At 34.1% G+C, this 17,552-nt stretch overlaps 2 protein-coding genes across 3 annotated transcripts in view; both read right to left on the bottom strand.

Annotated features, from left to right (window-relative positions):
* Positions 1–17,552, bottom strand: part of CEP290 (centrosomal protein 290) — a 49,130-nt gene that overhangs the window by 1,382 nt on the left and 30,196 nt on the right. For both annotated transcript variants that reach the window (XM_074539644.1, XM_074539645.1), the window contains 19 exons: positions 17,289–17,552; positions 16,060–16,167; positions 15,259–15,449; positions 14,352–14,565; positions 14,023–14,160; positions 13,692–13,913; positions 13,025–13,141; positions 11,489–11,634; positions 10,482–10,637; positions 9,775–9,898; positions 7,593–7,721; positions 7,230–7,316; positions 5,382–5,546; positions 4,936–5,058; positions 4,480–4,640; positions 2,693–2,834; positions 987–1,060; positions 739–842; positions 239–342 (listed from right to left, as the gene is read on the bottom strand). In XM_074539644.1, coding sequence (XP_074395745.1) covers positions 239–342; positions 739–842; positions 987–1,060; positions 2,693–2,834; positions 4,480–4,640; positions 4,936–5,058; positions 5,382–5,546; positions 7,230–7,316; positions 7,593–7,721; positions 9,775–9,898; positions 10,482–10,637; positions 11,489–11,634; positions 13,025–13,141; positions 13,692–13,913; positions 14,023–14,160; positions 14,352–14,565; positions 15,259–15,449; positions 16,060–16,167; positions 17,289–17,552 — 2,769 coding nt within the window. The remainder of the gene's footprint in view (positions 1–238; positions 343–738; positions 843–986; positions 1,061–2,692; positions 2,835–4,479; positions 4,641–4,935; positions 5,059–5,381; positions 5,547–7,229; positions 7,317–7,592; positions 7,722–9,774; positions 9,899–10,481; positions 10,638–11,488; positions 11,635–13,024; positions 13,142–13,691; positions 13,914–14,022; positions 14,161–14,351; positions 14,566–15,258; positions 15,450–16,059; positions 16,168–17,288) is intronic.
* Positions 7,732–9,766, bottom strand: LOC141728841 (uncharacterized). The gene has a single exon (XM_074539649.1). The coding sequence runs from the start codon at positions 9,255–9,257 to the stop codon at positions 8,553–8,555; it is 705 nt and encodes a 234-aa protein (XP_074395750.1). The 5' UTR covers positions 9,258–9,766; the 3' UTR covers positions 7,732–8,552.

Here is a 17,552-nt window from a genome sequence, read left to right as displayed (position 1 = left end):
AATACCTTTTTTGCCTTTTTCTTGAGGGCAAAAACTTATATATGATAAGAGAATAACAATCTTGTCTAGAAGCAAAAAACTCTACCCATAAACAGTACCTTCATAAAAACAAAATAGGCTTTGTAAACAATGTTTTAAAATTGACTTTGTCATTAAATATTAATTCAGCTATTAAACAGCTTTCTAGCTAACCATAGTTTTGTTTGTTATCTTGCCTAGGATGATCTTTGCAGCTCACCTTTAATTTCTGTTTTTCGAGCTCTGAAGCCTCCAGCTGTGACTGGAGATCATCCATTTCTTTCAGTAGTTTGTCAATTTTATCCTCCAAAGTTTTATTGTGTCCTGCAAAAATAAAGATTTTTTTAATGAAATATTAAGTAGTGAAAACCCATGGCACAAATAATCTTGTTTCAATAGTTCTGCATCTCCTGAAAGATGAAACAGGTAAATAAAACCAATTGAGATCACCAAACAAATCACCTGGGGAAAATCATACAAAGTTTACAGCCTGTTGCTCAAAATAATTGATTATGGAGATTTTTACTGAAAATTCTCTTTAAAAAGTTTGTACATGTACTCAACAATCCAAGACCTTAATCTGCTTGAGTTTACACTACTTCAGTATTAATCTACTTCAAATAATTCTGTAGATTTATTATCACTTTGCTCACACATGTTAAGTAGTTTCAGACCCTAAATACAAGAGGATAATTATTTTAAGGTATTGAAAATTATTACCAGCTGCAGGACCTTCACTTGTAGAGGTGTGTCTTTCATTCTTACAAGCGTTCATCTGATGCACTAGTTCTGCTTTTTCTTTCTCTAATTGATTATTAGTTAATCTAGAATATAAAAAAATTAATTTTTTTTTAATTATTAAAACACTTTAAACCATAAAATATTTAACTAAAAATTGCAGTGACCATTTCCTGATCTTATTTTATGTATACTGGCTGAGGTGTTTAGTCAGTTTGGAAGTACATTACCTTAAAAGCTGAAGCTCCTTCATGATGTTTTGCTCTGTCCCTGCAGCTTCAGGAAGATGTTTAAGATGCTCAATCTTAAAAGAAAAATTAAGGAAGTTTTATTGTTGAAAACAATATCCATGGCAGTGCAGTTCAGATAGAGTTCTCTTGAATACAAGATTAAAAAAGAGTGAAAATAATACTAAGGATGTAACCAAACGTTAAGCTATCAGAAAAAAAATTAATTGTTCCTGTACAGTTTCTGCACCCAAAGCTCATTCTTGCTGGCCTTTCCAAAGTTAGTAAAGATCATTGCTATATATTCCATGAAGGGTGAAGAAATAAGTATTTAGAAATTAGATTTACAAGAAAGTTGGATACATAGCTACACCAATATACTGTATACATATGCATAAGGAATTTATATGCCTAAATAATTTAAATGCTTTAAAAATATTACTGATGTGCTTATTTGCACGTTGTCCCAGTTCATTTTGAAAAACTGTATGAAAACCCTGTGATTTGCAATGCCAACCCCCCCATAGGGTACACTGACTAGGGGTGGCCTGCAGTTAAGTTGTAAGAGAGGGAGGGACCAGAGAGGGAGGGAGTCTCTGAAAGAGATGCCTGGTAAAGATGCTGGAGCACAACAGTGGTTTAAATATATGATTATGTACAGGTAATAAATGCAGTGACAGTTCATGAACTCGCATGAGGCTGCTGGCAATTATAGGTTTCTATACTAATGTGGTAAGGATTTGGGTTATTTTTTTTTTACACAGTCAGGCTCTGTTTTTTGAAATGTAGTTAACTTTGATTTCCTCCCTTCATCAGTACTTAAGAAATGAAAGAAACTTGAAACTGTGTCGCTCCCAGAGTAATACTTCTATCTCTGTTCAATCTGCTCCTGATATACACTTCATGTTACTAACACTGATGTTAGAAAAGGAAAACCAGGGAAAAATTAACAAAGTAATTGTTTTACAGGAATCAATTCCAAGTTCTATTTATTGAACACATCTACTTCCTCACATAATATATATATATGACTTCACAAATTGGAAGTTTTGTATTTGATACCTTACACTGAGAAGGGCCAGTACCAGGTGCCTGGGGAAGTAAATCATCTGCATATAAATAAATGAGATGAAAGCTGATGTATGGGCAATTCTAGCACTGCACCTCTGTACTTAAAAGCCAAAACATGATGCATTTGTTCAAAGGTACCTGAGTTCAAAATTCATTAACTCCTTCTCGTGTAAAATAGCACTTGTAAGACTACTAGAGACTGCACATAAGAGGGCAGACTGGAAACAGAAATGAGGATCCTGTTTGGGATAGTGAACTCAATATGCTCCTGCCCCCCACCAAAAATCCAAACTGGAGGGAATAGGGGAATCACTGCAGCAACCTCACTGCAGAACAAGCTGGAAAGATTGTAAGATCTTTTGAAGCATCCATCTACAGGTTTTCATGTGATCCCTGAAACTATAGTAAAAAATCCAATAGAAGAACACAGTAGAAAAATAATAGTTGACTGCAAGTCAAGAATATATACTGATAATATATGGTAAACCTCATTAATTGGCTAAAATATGTAAATATAGCAACTATGACTAAAAAACATAAAAAGTAAAAGATTGGAGAAAAAACAAGTATTCTGCCACTACAGACATTACAAAGACAAGCATTCTACTTTTAGAGTTATCTAGCTTAATTTTACTCACTTGTTCTTTTAGATCTTGCAAATTTTTATCAGCATTGTGTTCACGTTCTGTTGCTTCCTGAAGCAGCCGTTTAAGGTTAGCAATGCTTTGGGTTTTTTTAGCAATATCTATTTCCATTGCCTTCAACTTAGTTTCCTGCATTCTGGCAGTATTTTTATTTAGAAAGAATAAGAGCAAAAGTTAATACTTATGCAGAAACAGAGATTAAAATATCTTTAGGAGAATAAATGCTGTAAAATACACCCTAAAATATATTTGGGGCATTGGCCTTGAAATAACCACTGGTCTTATAAATACAGTTTTCTGAAATAAGCATTATGAGAAACACATCTTTAATCCTTGAATAAATAAAGGCTTTTCTAGATGTTACACTTCTGTAGTTCTCTTTTTGCGCCTACACTTTATTAAAAGGGGACAGGAATCTTTTTATGCTATTGCACATAAACCCCAAACACCTGCTGCTAAAAGTGTACATACTGGTGCAGTATATACACTAGTTGGATCTTACTTCAGTGTCATACCTTTGAAAGTATTTTTTTAATGATTTAGTAATTTATGGAAAATGTACTGAGAAAAGGGTTAATACAGATGGAGAAGATGAAGACTCCAATGCCAAAACTATTCTGCAGTAAATTGTTTATCCTGGAGGACGAGCAGTCTGAGGAAGATTCCATTTTGCTTTGAGCTTTACAAGGCTCCAAAAGGTTTGTGTAGAATTTGAAATGTTGTAAGGTACCTCTGGAGGTCATGCAGCCCAATCTCCCATCTGAATCCATCTGGATTTTCAGATAGCAATACAGTGTCCAACACTTTGCTACCTGCCAGAGTCTTCTGAAGGGTCACTGGGATGACACCCCTTTGTCTGCCCTAAGAAACACTTACTGTTACCATGTATATGCATTGGTAGATGTGCTGGTGAGGTAGATTGCATGGTAAAGTTCTCTAAGCAGCTTCTCTAGGTTAGTAAGGTCATTATGTTATTAACTGACTTTAAATTCATGTCAAAGTAAATGCAAATAGATGGCTTTATGCACAAGAGTTGCAATAGGCAAGTACAATTAAACATGACCATGTATTTTGTACCTATACATAACAATGTATCTCTCAACTAAATAGAACCAAGTAGAAATGTTTTTCAGAAGAGGTGAAGAACAAAAAGAATGAATGTATGAATGCTGCTGTGCTGATATGCCAGCTGTTAAGGGCCTGTGATCTTCACTGCATGCTCATATCCTCTCTCTGCTGTAGCCATTAGCTACTTCTGTCCTGCCCTGCAGTCAGTTTTGCCCTCCTTAGAGACTGGCCTTGCATAGAGACATTTTACCTCACTGGATAGTTCAGGGGAAGCTTAAAAACAACCAAATGGCTTTTTGAAGTCTCAGTGAAAAAATGGCTCAGCAATATGTATGTCAGAGTAGCACTAGACCCTCCAAGGGATCCTGTGGGAGTGCAAGATTGGGAAGGGAGTAAAATCTTGGACATCAACAGTGATCTGACCTAAGATGAAATTAGACAAGTCTCTCCCCTGTCCAGCTGATTTTATGTCCTAACAAGTTTACTGTCAGAGGTTCTGATTTTGTTGATACCTTCCATTTCTGTTTATTAAAGAGTATTTTGCAACACATCAACTTACTTCACCCTGAAGTCATCCAGGAGTCCAGGACTAATATTTCTTACCAAAAATTTGCTCTCTGCCATCCTTACACAGAACACAGGTTGTTTATTTCTCTCAATAGCATAAGCATGGTATCATTTTTCTGTCCTCTTATTACATTCTCAATTCCTACCTTGTTACAATGGACTTCCAGTTTCTGCTGTCAGCTCCATCAAATTGGCTCTCAGCCAAATTTAGCTTCTTAATGGTTTCCTCCAGCTGAACATTTAATTTCCCATTTAATATCTCCAAGTTATTCTTCTCTATTCGTAGCTTCTCTACAGTGTCAGCTTCCTATTGTTCAATAAAAGAAAAGCTTTATGGAATACTTAACCTCACAAGAAGCATCTCAAACGATGGTGAGAGAGGGTCAGTGCTGATGTAGGGGAAATTGCATCCAAGACTTCTAGCACTACAACTTCCAGATTTGGTCTTGGGCTGGTCCTTGGACATCTCCTCTCCACATATAGTGAAATAAAACTATCATAGCAATATCAGTGTTATATCAACCATTAAGAAAAATAAAAACCATATACTTACCATAACCAGTGCCTAGTGGAAATAAAGGGATGCATTAAAATGATCATACCTTTTTCAGTTCTTTACGCAGTCTCTCATTTTCAGTAATGAGTTTTTCCATTCCTTTGGTTTTAGATTCATAACGCACATTCAGCTGGCCCTCCAGATCAAGTTTTGTTTTTTCCATTTCAGACTAAAGATCAAACAATTTGTTAAAACACATTTACATCACTTAGTAGAAGATTTCAGATTTCCATTTTTAAAGCATAGCATAGTTACAGCTACTTAACACAGTGAACATTTTACCACATAGTTAAATATATCCTTAAGGTACAAAGTACCTTAAACTCTGCAGTATATTATGCTAAAATCAAGTTTTGCCTTTCTGTTCTATATATTTCATGACTGGTATTTTCAAAACAGTTTTGTGTCAATCAGTATCAACAGGCTTACTACTCCATTTTGTTACTAACTTGCATATAAAGTGTTACCTAAATATAGTTACTAAATCTGTACCTTTAGCCTCACATTTTCCTGCTCAAGAACAAGTAATTTCTCACTAGAAACCACAGCTGGAGTTTTTTTCAGTTCTTCATTTTCTCTTTGGACTCTCTCTACAACCTTTTTCATCAAGCCAATTGTTTTTTCCAGTTCTGGGACTGTCTTTCCACTTCTACCACCCTACAGAGGGGGGAAGGAAAAAAGTAAAAGTGAGCAAATAGTTAGTCTTAACATTCTGAGATACTCCAAATCTTACTTTATCGCTTTTTTCCCATTGCAATTCACATTTATAGGAAAAAAGATGCTTATTTTGATATGACTTGAACACTAGAATTTCCATATACTTACCTCTCCAAAACATCTAATGATTTATTAATTCCCCAAGTCAACAAATCAACTCCTTCATTTTCTACCTTACCCTAAAGGGTTGCAGTTAAATCTCAAAATCTGCTGTACTTTTGAACTAAACTGAAACATTAGGAAAATAAATCAAAGAACTACTTAATTTATTTAGCTTTTCTTGTGGAAAAATCCCCCAATCCAACAGACCATGCAATTACTGTTGGGGGCATTGGGGAAAAATGCTGGGCTGGAAGCTTGAGGGAAGAAAAGAGGGCCCTTTATAGCAACCCTACTTCTGCTGAATTAAACTGACAGAAAAACTATACATTAAAGCATAAGTAGATCTCCCTTTCCAAAGGAATAGATTCTTCTTGCAAAATGATAAATAAATAAATGTGGGTGAAAATAGGCAATTTCTCTATTTTTCTTATTTCACTACAATAATTAATGAGTTAAAAAAATCTGTTAGGGAGTCTTCAAATCCATTTATTTTCTTATCCTCTTTGTAGCAATTTCCTCAGCAATCATAATTTAAAGATACTGCTGATTCTAGTTCTGGGGCCATAAGGTATCTCATAAGAAAAATGGGAAGGATTTTACATCCTGGACTTCTACATAAATGTACAGAGCAACCAAATTTTATTATTAAAAAGTACTAATTTTTCTCTAAAATAATTGGAGGAATTAGGAGGTTTGTGTTGGTACACAGCAGAGTTAAAGAAAAACCTGTCACAACTTGCCGCCTGTGAATGGAGAAAGAATTTGCTTTCTCCTCACAACCTTTGCGTGAAACAGTTGTATAAACTGAATTTTCTTGTCCAAGATTACCACTGCATAAGAGAGACAGGTACACAAGCAGTCCATGCAAACCATTAAGTAAAATAATGGAAAATACTTGATCTTTTCCAGGTATGCAGGAGCAGAACTCAATTCTCCTTGTATACTGAGCTACAGAGTCACTTAGGAGCTTTTATTAGTTTGGCTTTCTCTAGAAGGTCACACAAATAGTTTGACAAGTGAAAAGCAGGAGACACACTGCTGAGTACTTTTTTCCCTTTAACTTTGGAAATACAATTCTATTAAGGTAGTTGGAAGTAGCTCAGGTAAAATTTAGCTGTGTCACCTTCTGTAGCACAACAAACAAAAAACTTCACTAACAGTAACTTATCCTTTCTACACCTGCATCAAATCATGTACATAAATACATGAATATCATTTTCATCATTATGGTTGTAACTGCTATTTATTGTACAAATATGCTTCTGAAGGTAACTAATGCAAATGACAAAATAAGGCCATGACAGTGCAAATATTTAATAGTCATTCTAATGGTCCTGTTACCTTAATGCCATTAATTAATTATAGCATTTTGTCAATAAAATAAATAAGAAAAATTCATGTTTCATTTTGGTTGATTGCAAACGATTTTGCTTCAATAATACTTAGCTGCTTTTTTTTGCACTTTTTTTTCATTTACTTAATGAAATTTACTTATGATGAAAGTGCTGTTAGAACACTCACCCCTCTAATGCTGTTCAGCTTTCGTTCAGTTTCTGCTTTCTCTTTTTTGAGAAGTTCACACATTTCTTTTAAGTCCTCTACTTGGTCCTACAAGCAAACAAAAAAAAAAGGTAATAAGCAACTTAGATCTCAAATTGAGGCAAAAAACTGGTGAACAAAATTGCAGTGGTTTTACTTGGAAAAATTTAAGAGAAAGCAATTTCCCATCTCAATGACATTTTCCATTATTTCTACCAGCTATTCAACCCTCTCATCTTCTGTAAACACATGAAAAATTTACAGTATGTACAGAAAAAAATATCCATTTTTTTTAAGCAATTCCCTGACCAGTGTGAGGGTAAAGGGGACTAAAGAAGATGTTACCTTTAGTCTTGGCAAATCTTTATTGGCCTGCTCTAGTTGGAATCTTAGCTCAATGTTTTCAGATGACAATCTTATCTTTTCCTTTTCTTGTTCTCTTTGATGCTGATCACTTGATCCTGTTCCTGATGCCTTGAGAAAAGAGGGGGAAAAATATTATTAAGTGGTAATGTACTAATTCAATACAACTATCAGTTGTAGCTGATTAAGAGCAACAGAAAACTAGTATTTTTCACAGAAAATAAACCTCAAACACTAAAAGATAAATAAGCTACTGAATGAAGTAGGCTGTAACACTGTACCTGGGAATAGCACCTAATTTTAAGGGCATATTCTGATAGTTTTTTAAATAGCACATCTGTCATAAGAAATTTCAATTATCTCAAACGGATCAGAGAGCAAGCCAGGAATAGTAGTATGTAACTCTCATTGAATCTGTTAGTTCCCAAAATTTTAAGTCTTTATCCATGGAGGATAGTGATTTCAACTACACAAAGACAGCTTTTCATACTTAATAGTGCCAACTGAAATCATTGTGATACAGTAAATTATTATGCCTGACTAGTAAAGAGTAAAACCTTTTAATAACTTAATAATCAGTGTTTTTCATTCATTACTTTATCATTAACTATAGCAATCAAGTATTTGCTTCATTAAAGCATTTTTTAGTGTAAATAATAACATATCATAAGTTTTTTAAAGAATGAAAGACATCAATTATCTCCATGTATCTTTAGGGTTATTTGTAAACTCTCTGGATCAAAATTTTAGAATTGACAGTAGCTTACTTGCAAGCTGACATGCATGCTATCATGAAAGTAATATAGTTTGCTTTATGGACCATTTGGTGAGTATTTCAATATCCCTGCAGACCATGCGTAGGAAAGCACTGCTTTATCAAGATCAAACTATTCTACTTCTACATCATTTGTACTGAAGAAATGCTAGAGGGCCACTACAGCATCAAACCTCGAGCATTTCACAAAATTCTGGGGTAGTTTCAATCCCTTCTGTACAGCTTGGGTTATTTTCCTGTTTATTTTCTGCAGTGTGTTGATTCATTTCATTATTCATATTTATTTTCTCTGCTTCACAGTCATTAACTTGATTAGGAGGTTGCCCTGAATCAGACTGATTGCAGCTCATTTTGTCAGCATCAGGCTCCTCTACACATTCTTCTTCATCAACATTTGACTGCTTGAAAATTTCTTGCTTCCTCTCTTCTTCTTCATGTTTCTCATTAACTTTTCCATTTTCAGGCTGGGTTATATTTTCTTCTTTTTCACCACAGTTCTCTTTACCAGCTTCAGCTATAATTTTGGTTTTCAGTCCTTCCCTAGAAATCTCGGTGTCCTCACATTTCTCACCATCTTCAGGGTGCTCTTCAGGACACCCTTCTCTGCTTACATCTGCAGCAGCCTCCTGGACTTCATTAGGCATGATGCATGCTTGCATGCCTGTGTCCTCATCTACTTCACTGCCATCAGTAACTCTATTATTAGTCTGATGTTTGATTTCAGCCCTATTTGAAATAGATTTCTTGTGAAGGATATTCAGATACTTTTGTTTACTGACAGTGATAGGAACAGACTTGGTCAGTTCAGTTTGGTCACATGTACTCTGAGTCAAGTTGAAGACAGAGTGAAGCATGAAAGAAAAGCAGAACATGGTAAAAGAAAACAGGAAATAAAGGAAACTAGAATGTACTGTTAAGTCTATTCTTGAAAGATTCAGAAAACTTAATAATGCAAAATTTGCAATGTAAGTAGCCTTGTAAAAATCAAAGGGGGACAAAACCACCTAATGCAACTGAAATGAAGATCAGTATTTCCCCAAACTCTGTGCATCATTAATTTTAAATCACTATGTAATATAAAAGTAGTCTCTCAGTAGCAGACTCATGTTTAAAAAGCTGTTTTTTAATTTCTCCATATATGCTAGGATACTGAATATTTAATCTTCAACCTGTAGGACACAGAAACTTTAAATTTTGGGGATTTGGGTGTTTTTTGTGTTTGGTTTGTTGTTGGTTTTTTTAAAAACCACTAATAGTTGAGTATATCATATCCTGCTGTAGGATACTGTCATTTAAATAAAACCAGCTAAATGACACAGAATACCAAATAGAAAGCAAAAACTTTTCCTAAGTAGTATTCTATGTACTATGGTTACATAATTAACTTACCGATGGTTTCAAAAAAGTCTCTCTTGAACATTGTTTCTGCAATGCATGAAGTTTTTCCTGGAGGTATTGATTTTTGAAGTGTAAATCTTCTACAACAGAGTCTCGTGGGATTGCTTGAAGTGTTCTACATCAAAAAATGAATCAAGCCAAAACAAACAGAAAAACACCCGTTAATGTAAAAGTATTGTGAAATTCTGGATTTCTACACTGGATTTTTCCAACATTTCTAAGCTAGTTATTCTGAATCAATGTTGGCTATATTTCAACTAATCCCAACGAATGGAAGATACTTGCTTTGGCAAAAGGAATCCACTCTTTTCAGATGTATACAGCTTCTATTACTCCAGTACATTATCCACTGCGATAGTGGACAACTGGTTAAGCACTTCCTAACTGCACTTAGCAGTTCCATAACTTTCACCAACTCTAAACTGTAGTTAAAATTTTTCACAATAGAAGCCATATGTTTTTCATATTATTTAGCTTTTTAGAATAATGAGCCAATGCTGCATATTCTCTGAACATGCACAACTGCTGCCAAATACTTTTAAGTTTGCTCATCATGGACTCCAAGAAGAAATTTTAAAATTCTTATTTCTTTTTTTCTTTCTTGATTTACAGTTTGCTTATTAGAGACTATCTCATTCCACATTTTTTTTACTAATTTAGGTTTCGCACTTTTTATATTCTTTTAAAAAGTCTCCCACCTCAAGTGTGCAACTTCATTTTCTAACTCTAGATTCCGTTTTCTTAGTTCTTCCACTTCTCTTTCAGTTTCTGTGGCTCTTACTCCAACAACACGGTCAACAGTAACACCAGTAATTTTCAGTTTCTTCTGCAGAGCAACTTTCTCTTTTTCACTCCTGCAACATCCAGTGAATTTACATTTTAAAGTTTATTTGCTAAACTTCTCTCTTGAAAAGAAAATATTTTCTGTCTTAAAGAATTACATTTACATTTTATCTGCCAACTGAACCACACCCCCTTTTCTATTTAATAAGGTTACTGTATAGACACTAAAGCCTTACCAAAATCTCAAGTCAAAGCCCAAAAAACCCCAATGGACATTAAGTCAGTATCATGCACGTCATAAACCACTTGTTGTTCTTGCCTTGTTCTATGTGCAATTCAGGCATGGCTTGCTAAGAATAAGAGCCATTTTGAAGCGGTTTCAAATCACAATTTACAAACAGCTACAATCACCACCACCACATCTTTTATCAGTAAGATCTTGCCATTATTTCACTGAAGTAGACATCTGCAGAGCGTATGGACATATGGTTGTTTCCTGAAAAGGCTTCCAACTCACAATCCTAGAACTGTCACTACTGCAGTAACACTACAAGTACCCAGTCCTAGCAACCTGATTAAATAACACCACTGTGAGAAACAGCCTGTCTTGATAAAGCTGTCATTTCCTTTATGACAATCATAGAATGCTAAACCAGGAAGCTTAATAGAGGACTTAAATGCATTTTATCTCAAGACATTTTATTCTAATAAAGGTAGTTGGCTTCCACAAGGGACAGGATACTAGAAGAGTCACCTGCCTGCTGCTTGAAAATTAACTATTCCTTTTAATCTCAATAGCAATGTCAAATTCTCACCATCAATCTTAGAAACACAACAAACTGCAATAATTACTGTATGTCAAACATATCTGGATTTCTCTTATGCCATCATTTTGTAGCTGAATCAATTAAAACCAACTCACTTTGTATAAATTTCCTTCAATGTATTAAATTGTTTGGATAAAGCATCTGCTTCTTTTTCCTTTTCCTTTAGTTTGTTCCGCAATCCTTCCATTTTGATTTGCCATTTTTTACCTTCATCCCATCTAATTATTTCCTCCTTGGAGGCCTGTGAAGAACATAAATAGATTCTGTATTTCCCTTTGATTTCTTCTCTTACAGCAAAACAAGCAAACACATCAGAAAACTAAGAATGATATATTTTTCATTTATCAGTTCAAACCAGAAAGCCATAGCAGGCATGTATTATTTGCCATAGTTAAGTAGCTGGATACACTGCTGTGGTTGGTGGATAAAGCTATTGCAGTTGATTGCTCCTACCAAATTCTTACTTGGATTTTAATATTAATTTTACAAAAAACGAAGTGAAGCATTTAATGAAATTAGAGGTGCTAGTGCAATGTGTCCCTTTATTCAAATTACACATTGGAATTAAGACAAAGTAGGTTTTTTGTATGGCAATTTACAACAGATCTGTATTCTACAACTCACCAGGGGCTTGCTTGCCCCTGCTGCAGAGCTTTTTCTTCCTACAAGAAATGGAATCTCTACTTAGAGTTAATAACTCAGTAACTATAAATTATACATTGGTTAAAACTTGTGCCTATAGAATCACAAATGGCTATTGAAAAATCACAGTCAATATTCCTGTACGAAATTTTTGGTTTGTTCGGGGGTTTTCTTTATTTATTTTTTGTTGGAATTTTTCTTTCTCTGGTTATTCCCTGTACTTCATTTTCTGGTTTTGTTCTAAACAGTTACTGCTATGAAGCAATGGAATGAAAGGAAAATCTTGGAAAACAGGAAAAATGCATGCCAAGTGTGAGAAAAACATCTCTAGACACAAAGCAACAGGTATTTAAAACATTTCAAATTAATTGAAAGCATACATGCAGTTGTAGAATAATATTTCACATCGTACATCAACAGTCTCTCATTACACAAGTATGCTATACTATTCCAGCATACTTTATAATTAATATGAGCCGCCACTAATTAGTTACTGATGTAATAACAAGCAAGAAACCATCAAAAAACTTATAAATTCACATAAATTAATCTGAGTGATTAACTCTAATCACTCAGAAGTTCTTTTATGTGGAGATCACAATTGTCAAGAATAATCACTTACAGAAAGACCATCTCTTTTAAGATTCACTCTTTTGCTCCTCAGTATTTTATGCTTTTACTATTACATTGATTTCACAAAAGCACATTTGGCAGAACTCGTGTAATCAATTTCAACCCTACCTAAAAAATCTTAGTTTTCTGAGATTTGATAGAATTAAACATCCATTAGAAAAAGGCAGGAAAAGATTAAGATACTAAATAACAAGAGCAGTAACAAAGAGCATGGGACACATCGGAAGTAGCAGCCATGAAACTGCTTTTTTTCGGATCAAGTTTGGCTGGTAGGTTTTAGAAGAAATAGGGAGAGATGAACAACCTCGACCTCAGCTGATGAGCTCTTTCAAAGCCATAACATACATATCACATACCTTGTCTTCTCTTAGACTCTTTTTTTCTGTTTCTTCACACTTTTTCTCAAGTTCACTTTCCAACTTTTTAATTTTTTTCTGAAGCACATCTATCAGATTTTGTTCATCAGCTTTGCTCTGAAAAATTACAAATTTTTACAGCTTCAAGTTTAGTAACTACTGAGATTTTTCTCCAGTCAGACAATAAGGATTTTAATTCCAAATTAGTAAAATTTGTTTAAAACCTAAATGATCTTTTAAAAATTACCTTTAAATTATTAAAATATTGGAACGTAACTTTTCCCTCTGAACTGAATAATCATCAGCAGCAAGTAGCTGAATTTTAAACAATACATAGATGATTCTTCTGTACATCCCTTACTTTTCTTCTAAAAGGACAAATAAGGAGAGCCAGGAAGAAGACAAAGTACCATTTTTCCAAGAAGTATGAAAGTCGTTATTCAACTCCTCAGACTCTTTCAAGTATATTTCAAGAAGTAAACAATTTCTTTTTTTTTTTTTTTAGCTGAGGCAAAGAAACAAGCCAATAGCTTACATGTAACCCAGCTGATTAGGAAAAAAAATAAATTTTTTAATCAAGTGTAAGATACTTAAATCTTTCATCCCTCCAGCTCATCTATACAGAAACTTGACCAAGATCAAACATAGTCTGAAAAGTCACTTCTACCTGAATGTTACTGCTTAGCCTCCTAATCCGGTTCTTCAGTTCTTCATTTTCTTTGTCTATTTCATTTTTTTCCCTCAATATTTTAGCAAGTGCTTTTTCTTTCTTCTGAAACTCTTGGTTTAACTCATCCCTTTCATTGGACAACAAAGCTTCCTTGTTTTTACTTATTTTAAGGTTCTCTGTAAGTTTTGTAATCTGATTATTCAGTTCCTCTATCTGTGTCTAGAAGGAAACAAAAATGTCAGCAAAGGTGTCAAATCAGGTTGAAGTATTTTTCCCTAACTGCTGTAAAACACAACAAAGCAGTGCAGTGACATTACCTAGTACTCACCGTAAGCCCCTTGGTTTCTCTGTCAACAATCTCCTGCACATTCATATATGCCTCTTTTTGTGATGCAGCAGAAATAATTTGCTGTTCAGCATTGGCAGTCATTTCTGCTCGGAGCTCTAGAAGTGCTCTACTCAAAGCCTGAAAATAATTAATTCAATTTTTTTTGGTTAAGTGAAGATGCTGCTACAAAACAAGAAAAGGCAGTTATATTTTACTTTGGAATGTGATGCAGTTATATTGTATCTCCTGCTCAACTATACAAAGAATTCTTAAGCATTATGAAAACTTTAGTCGTTAAGTGACATAGAGATTAATTTTTGTTGACTAACTTTGTGCTGGTTCTCTTTTATGGCTAACTGGCTCTTCAACTGTTCCACCAGGTTTTTCATTGTTGCTGTGGGCGCTCTATTATTTGCTTCTTTTTGGAGCTCTAGTTCAGCTTTAGCATTTGCTAATTCCTTCTCCTTCTGAGATAATATGTTCCTCAGTTCATTTACTTCTTCTTTGATTTGTTGCACATCAACTGTGTGCTTTTCTTGAAGCCTAATGAAAAAATAAGCATCAATAGGGTACAGTGTAATAATTAACTTAGCAAACTCTAAATAAATCACAAAGGACACAACAACATTATTATTATTATTATTATTACTATTATTATTATTAATAATAATAATAATAATAACAATACATAAAAAAAGACACTTAGACTTGAAAACAGCAAAGAAAGACTGACTCAACAAAGGCAGCCCCCATTTAATAAGAGAATTACTCATGAAGGTCAGCAAAATTACATTAGAGCGTTGTTAATTTTCATTCCTGGCCCTTACAGGTAAAGAAGCATCATATTTTTTTCCTTTTAAACATGGGCTATACTTTCATGAGTTTAAACTTGCTCAGCAGCCAACCCAAATGGATGTGTCATGGGGAGAAAAATGACAGAACACAAGCCAGCAAGTAATGCAGTAACTTAGAAACAACTTTCTGTTTCATTAAATGGCATAAAGCTAACAACTAAACAGCATTTCTCCAAGCCACAGTATTAGCCCCAGTGAAGGGCTAGAGATTAAAAATAACTCACAATTGCCAACTTTACTAACACTTTTGGGATTTTCTTTTTCAGCTAAATCCTAAAGTCAGCAAAGACATGTTCCTTTTGATAGATCAGTCCTGTAGCAGCAATACATAATTGATTTGAACCACTCCAATGTGCATTATATTAATAGTTTAAAAACTTACTGGGCTCTGATTGTCTCAAACTCATTGATTTTCAAGATAGTGATTTGTTTTTGTTTCTCCAAATCAGATGATGTTTTCTTTAATTTTCCAATAAGTGAAGCAAGAGAATTGTCCTGTTCTGCTACAGTTTGCTCTAAGTGATGAAAATATTTGCTGCTGGATAGGGACATAGAAGTCTTTTTCCCTAATTCCTGCAAAACACAACAAATGCAAATGATAAACATTTTAAGTTTTAAGCAAAAGATAAGCATTACTGATGCATTTTTAACTCATTCCTAAATATAATCAAGCATTAATAGCTATCATTTGTTTACTGAGATGTGATTTTTAGTTCACAGAGAAATGGGTCAGACTGGTTTGAAAAGAGCTTTGTACATCTAATGATCAACAGAATACAGCAGAATAAAAGCTTCACCTTATCATAAGGTCCAGAGAGGAATTTTGAATTGAAATGAATTAGCTTAATATAACCATACACTGAAAGAGAAGAATAGGAAGCAATATATAACTTTCTCCCCCAGAATTCTCCATAAATTAGGATGATATGGAAAATGCCCATATATTCTGAGGTCGTAACTCTGTTTTTTTTACAGTTTAAACTAATCTCTCATTAAACATGAGAGGCTCCTAATGCCTCTCATGTAAAATCTCTCAAAAACAATGCAACAATTATAAATCAATCACCATTTTATTTTTCCTGTCACCAGTTATTACTCACTTTTGACTGCCAAACTGTTCTTTCCAGCAACAAAGCAAAAAATATAGGAACAACTTCACAAATTCTACAAATACATGACTCACCAAAGCTGCTGCTTTGAAGTTATTAAGGGAGCTTTCAGTGTACAAATCTAACTTCTGGTGTAGAATTTTTATGTCTTCCTCATGCTTCTTTGCTATTTCCTCTTGTTCCTGGTAGTTCAAAATAAAACTCTAGTGATGTACATTATCACATAAAGTTATTAAACTGCAGTGCCTTCAAGTTGTTTGTTCACTCATTGCTCAATAATGCTCTGCAGATTTTCCTCTAATTCTGTAAATTTTTAAATTCTTTTCTTCTAGCTATAATCAATGATTTTCTTTTTTCCTTTTTACACTATTGGGAGAAAAAAAAATAACTCTTGCAGCTTTAAACTAAGCAGCAAGTAGTATGGTGTAACAGCACAGAAGCTGGAGAACGAAACAGTTGGTGCTGGTCTTCACCAACTGTGACTATCAGTATGGACAGTAACATCCATACCAGGTACATTTTGAGTTTATGTACCTTGGAATACAGTGTGATCCCATGGATGGAATGCTAGCACACAGAGCACAACAGGCTCATTTTAAGACTCCATCTTCTGGGTGTTTTCCAAACAAAACCCCTTGATTTCTCCCAAAAGAAATAGCTCCATGTGTTAACCAAAGTACACTAAGTGAAGATGATAAAAGTCTCCTTTGGAAATGTGTTTCTGATCTAAAACCAATGCATGTTTGGTCTTGAAGTATCTCTTTGACAAAACATTTATGTTTTAAAATACATTTTATGGATATAAATAAAAAACAATATGAATTATGCTTAAATAATATAAAGTATGCTTAGATACACTGTTAATGCTTTAAAAAATGCTTTAGTTTAAAATACGCTTTAAGAAGAATGTTATACATAAATGTGTATCTTTCTTGTACTTCCGAAATTCACTATCAAATGCAATTGGTAGTGAATCTCCTGCAAATACTGAAATACTGAAAAATCCCAAAGAAATATACAAAATAGACTGAGACCACATCAGCAGAAATTTAATTTTCTTCATGTCATACTACTTTAATTCCTAGACAGACATTATATACATAGCCTCTTGACTAAGTAAACCTACTATTCTAAAATGCAAAAAAATTCTATATGAACTTTCCACATGTAAAGTAAGTAACTGTCTCTGTTCTGTGTGAGATCAGAAACTTTTATTTTTAGATTTCACTAGCAATGAGAAAACAAAGAATCAACTAAAACAACTTGAAAATGGAAGAAATTTCAGAAAAAAGGTTTTAACTACCTCTCTTGCTTTGGCAAGCATATATTGGTATCTTTTTAACACCTCCTCCTTTTGATTTAATCTTGCTTGCATATTTGCAATAGTTTGCTGAGCGATTTTAATGGCATGACAGTACTCTGGGTCATCTTCTTCTTTGCTTAATTCAGACATTATTTTCTCTCCTGATGTGGCAGGTAATCGAAGTCTCAATTCATTTATAACTTTGTCTCTTGATATAACATTTTGTTCAGCTTTCCACAGAGCGGTCTCCTTTTCTTCTAATTT

This window comes from Zonotrichia albicollis, chromosome 4, assembly GCF_047830755.1.
Source record: "Zonotrichia albicollis isolate bZonAlb1 chromosome 4, bZonAlb1.hap1, whole genome shotgun sequence".
Lineage (NCBI taxonomy): Eukaryota > Metazoa > Chordata > Aves > Passeriformes > Passerellidae > Zonotrichia > Zonotrichia albicollis.
The sequence above is the reverse complement of the archived record's forward strand: the minus strand, read 5'-3'. Positions and strand labels throughout refer to the sequence as shown.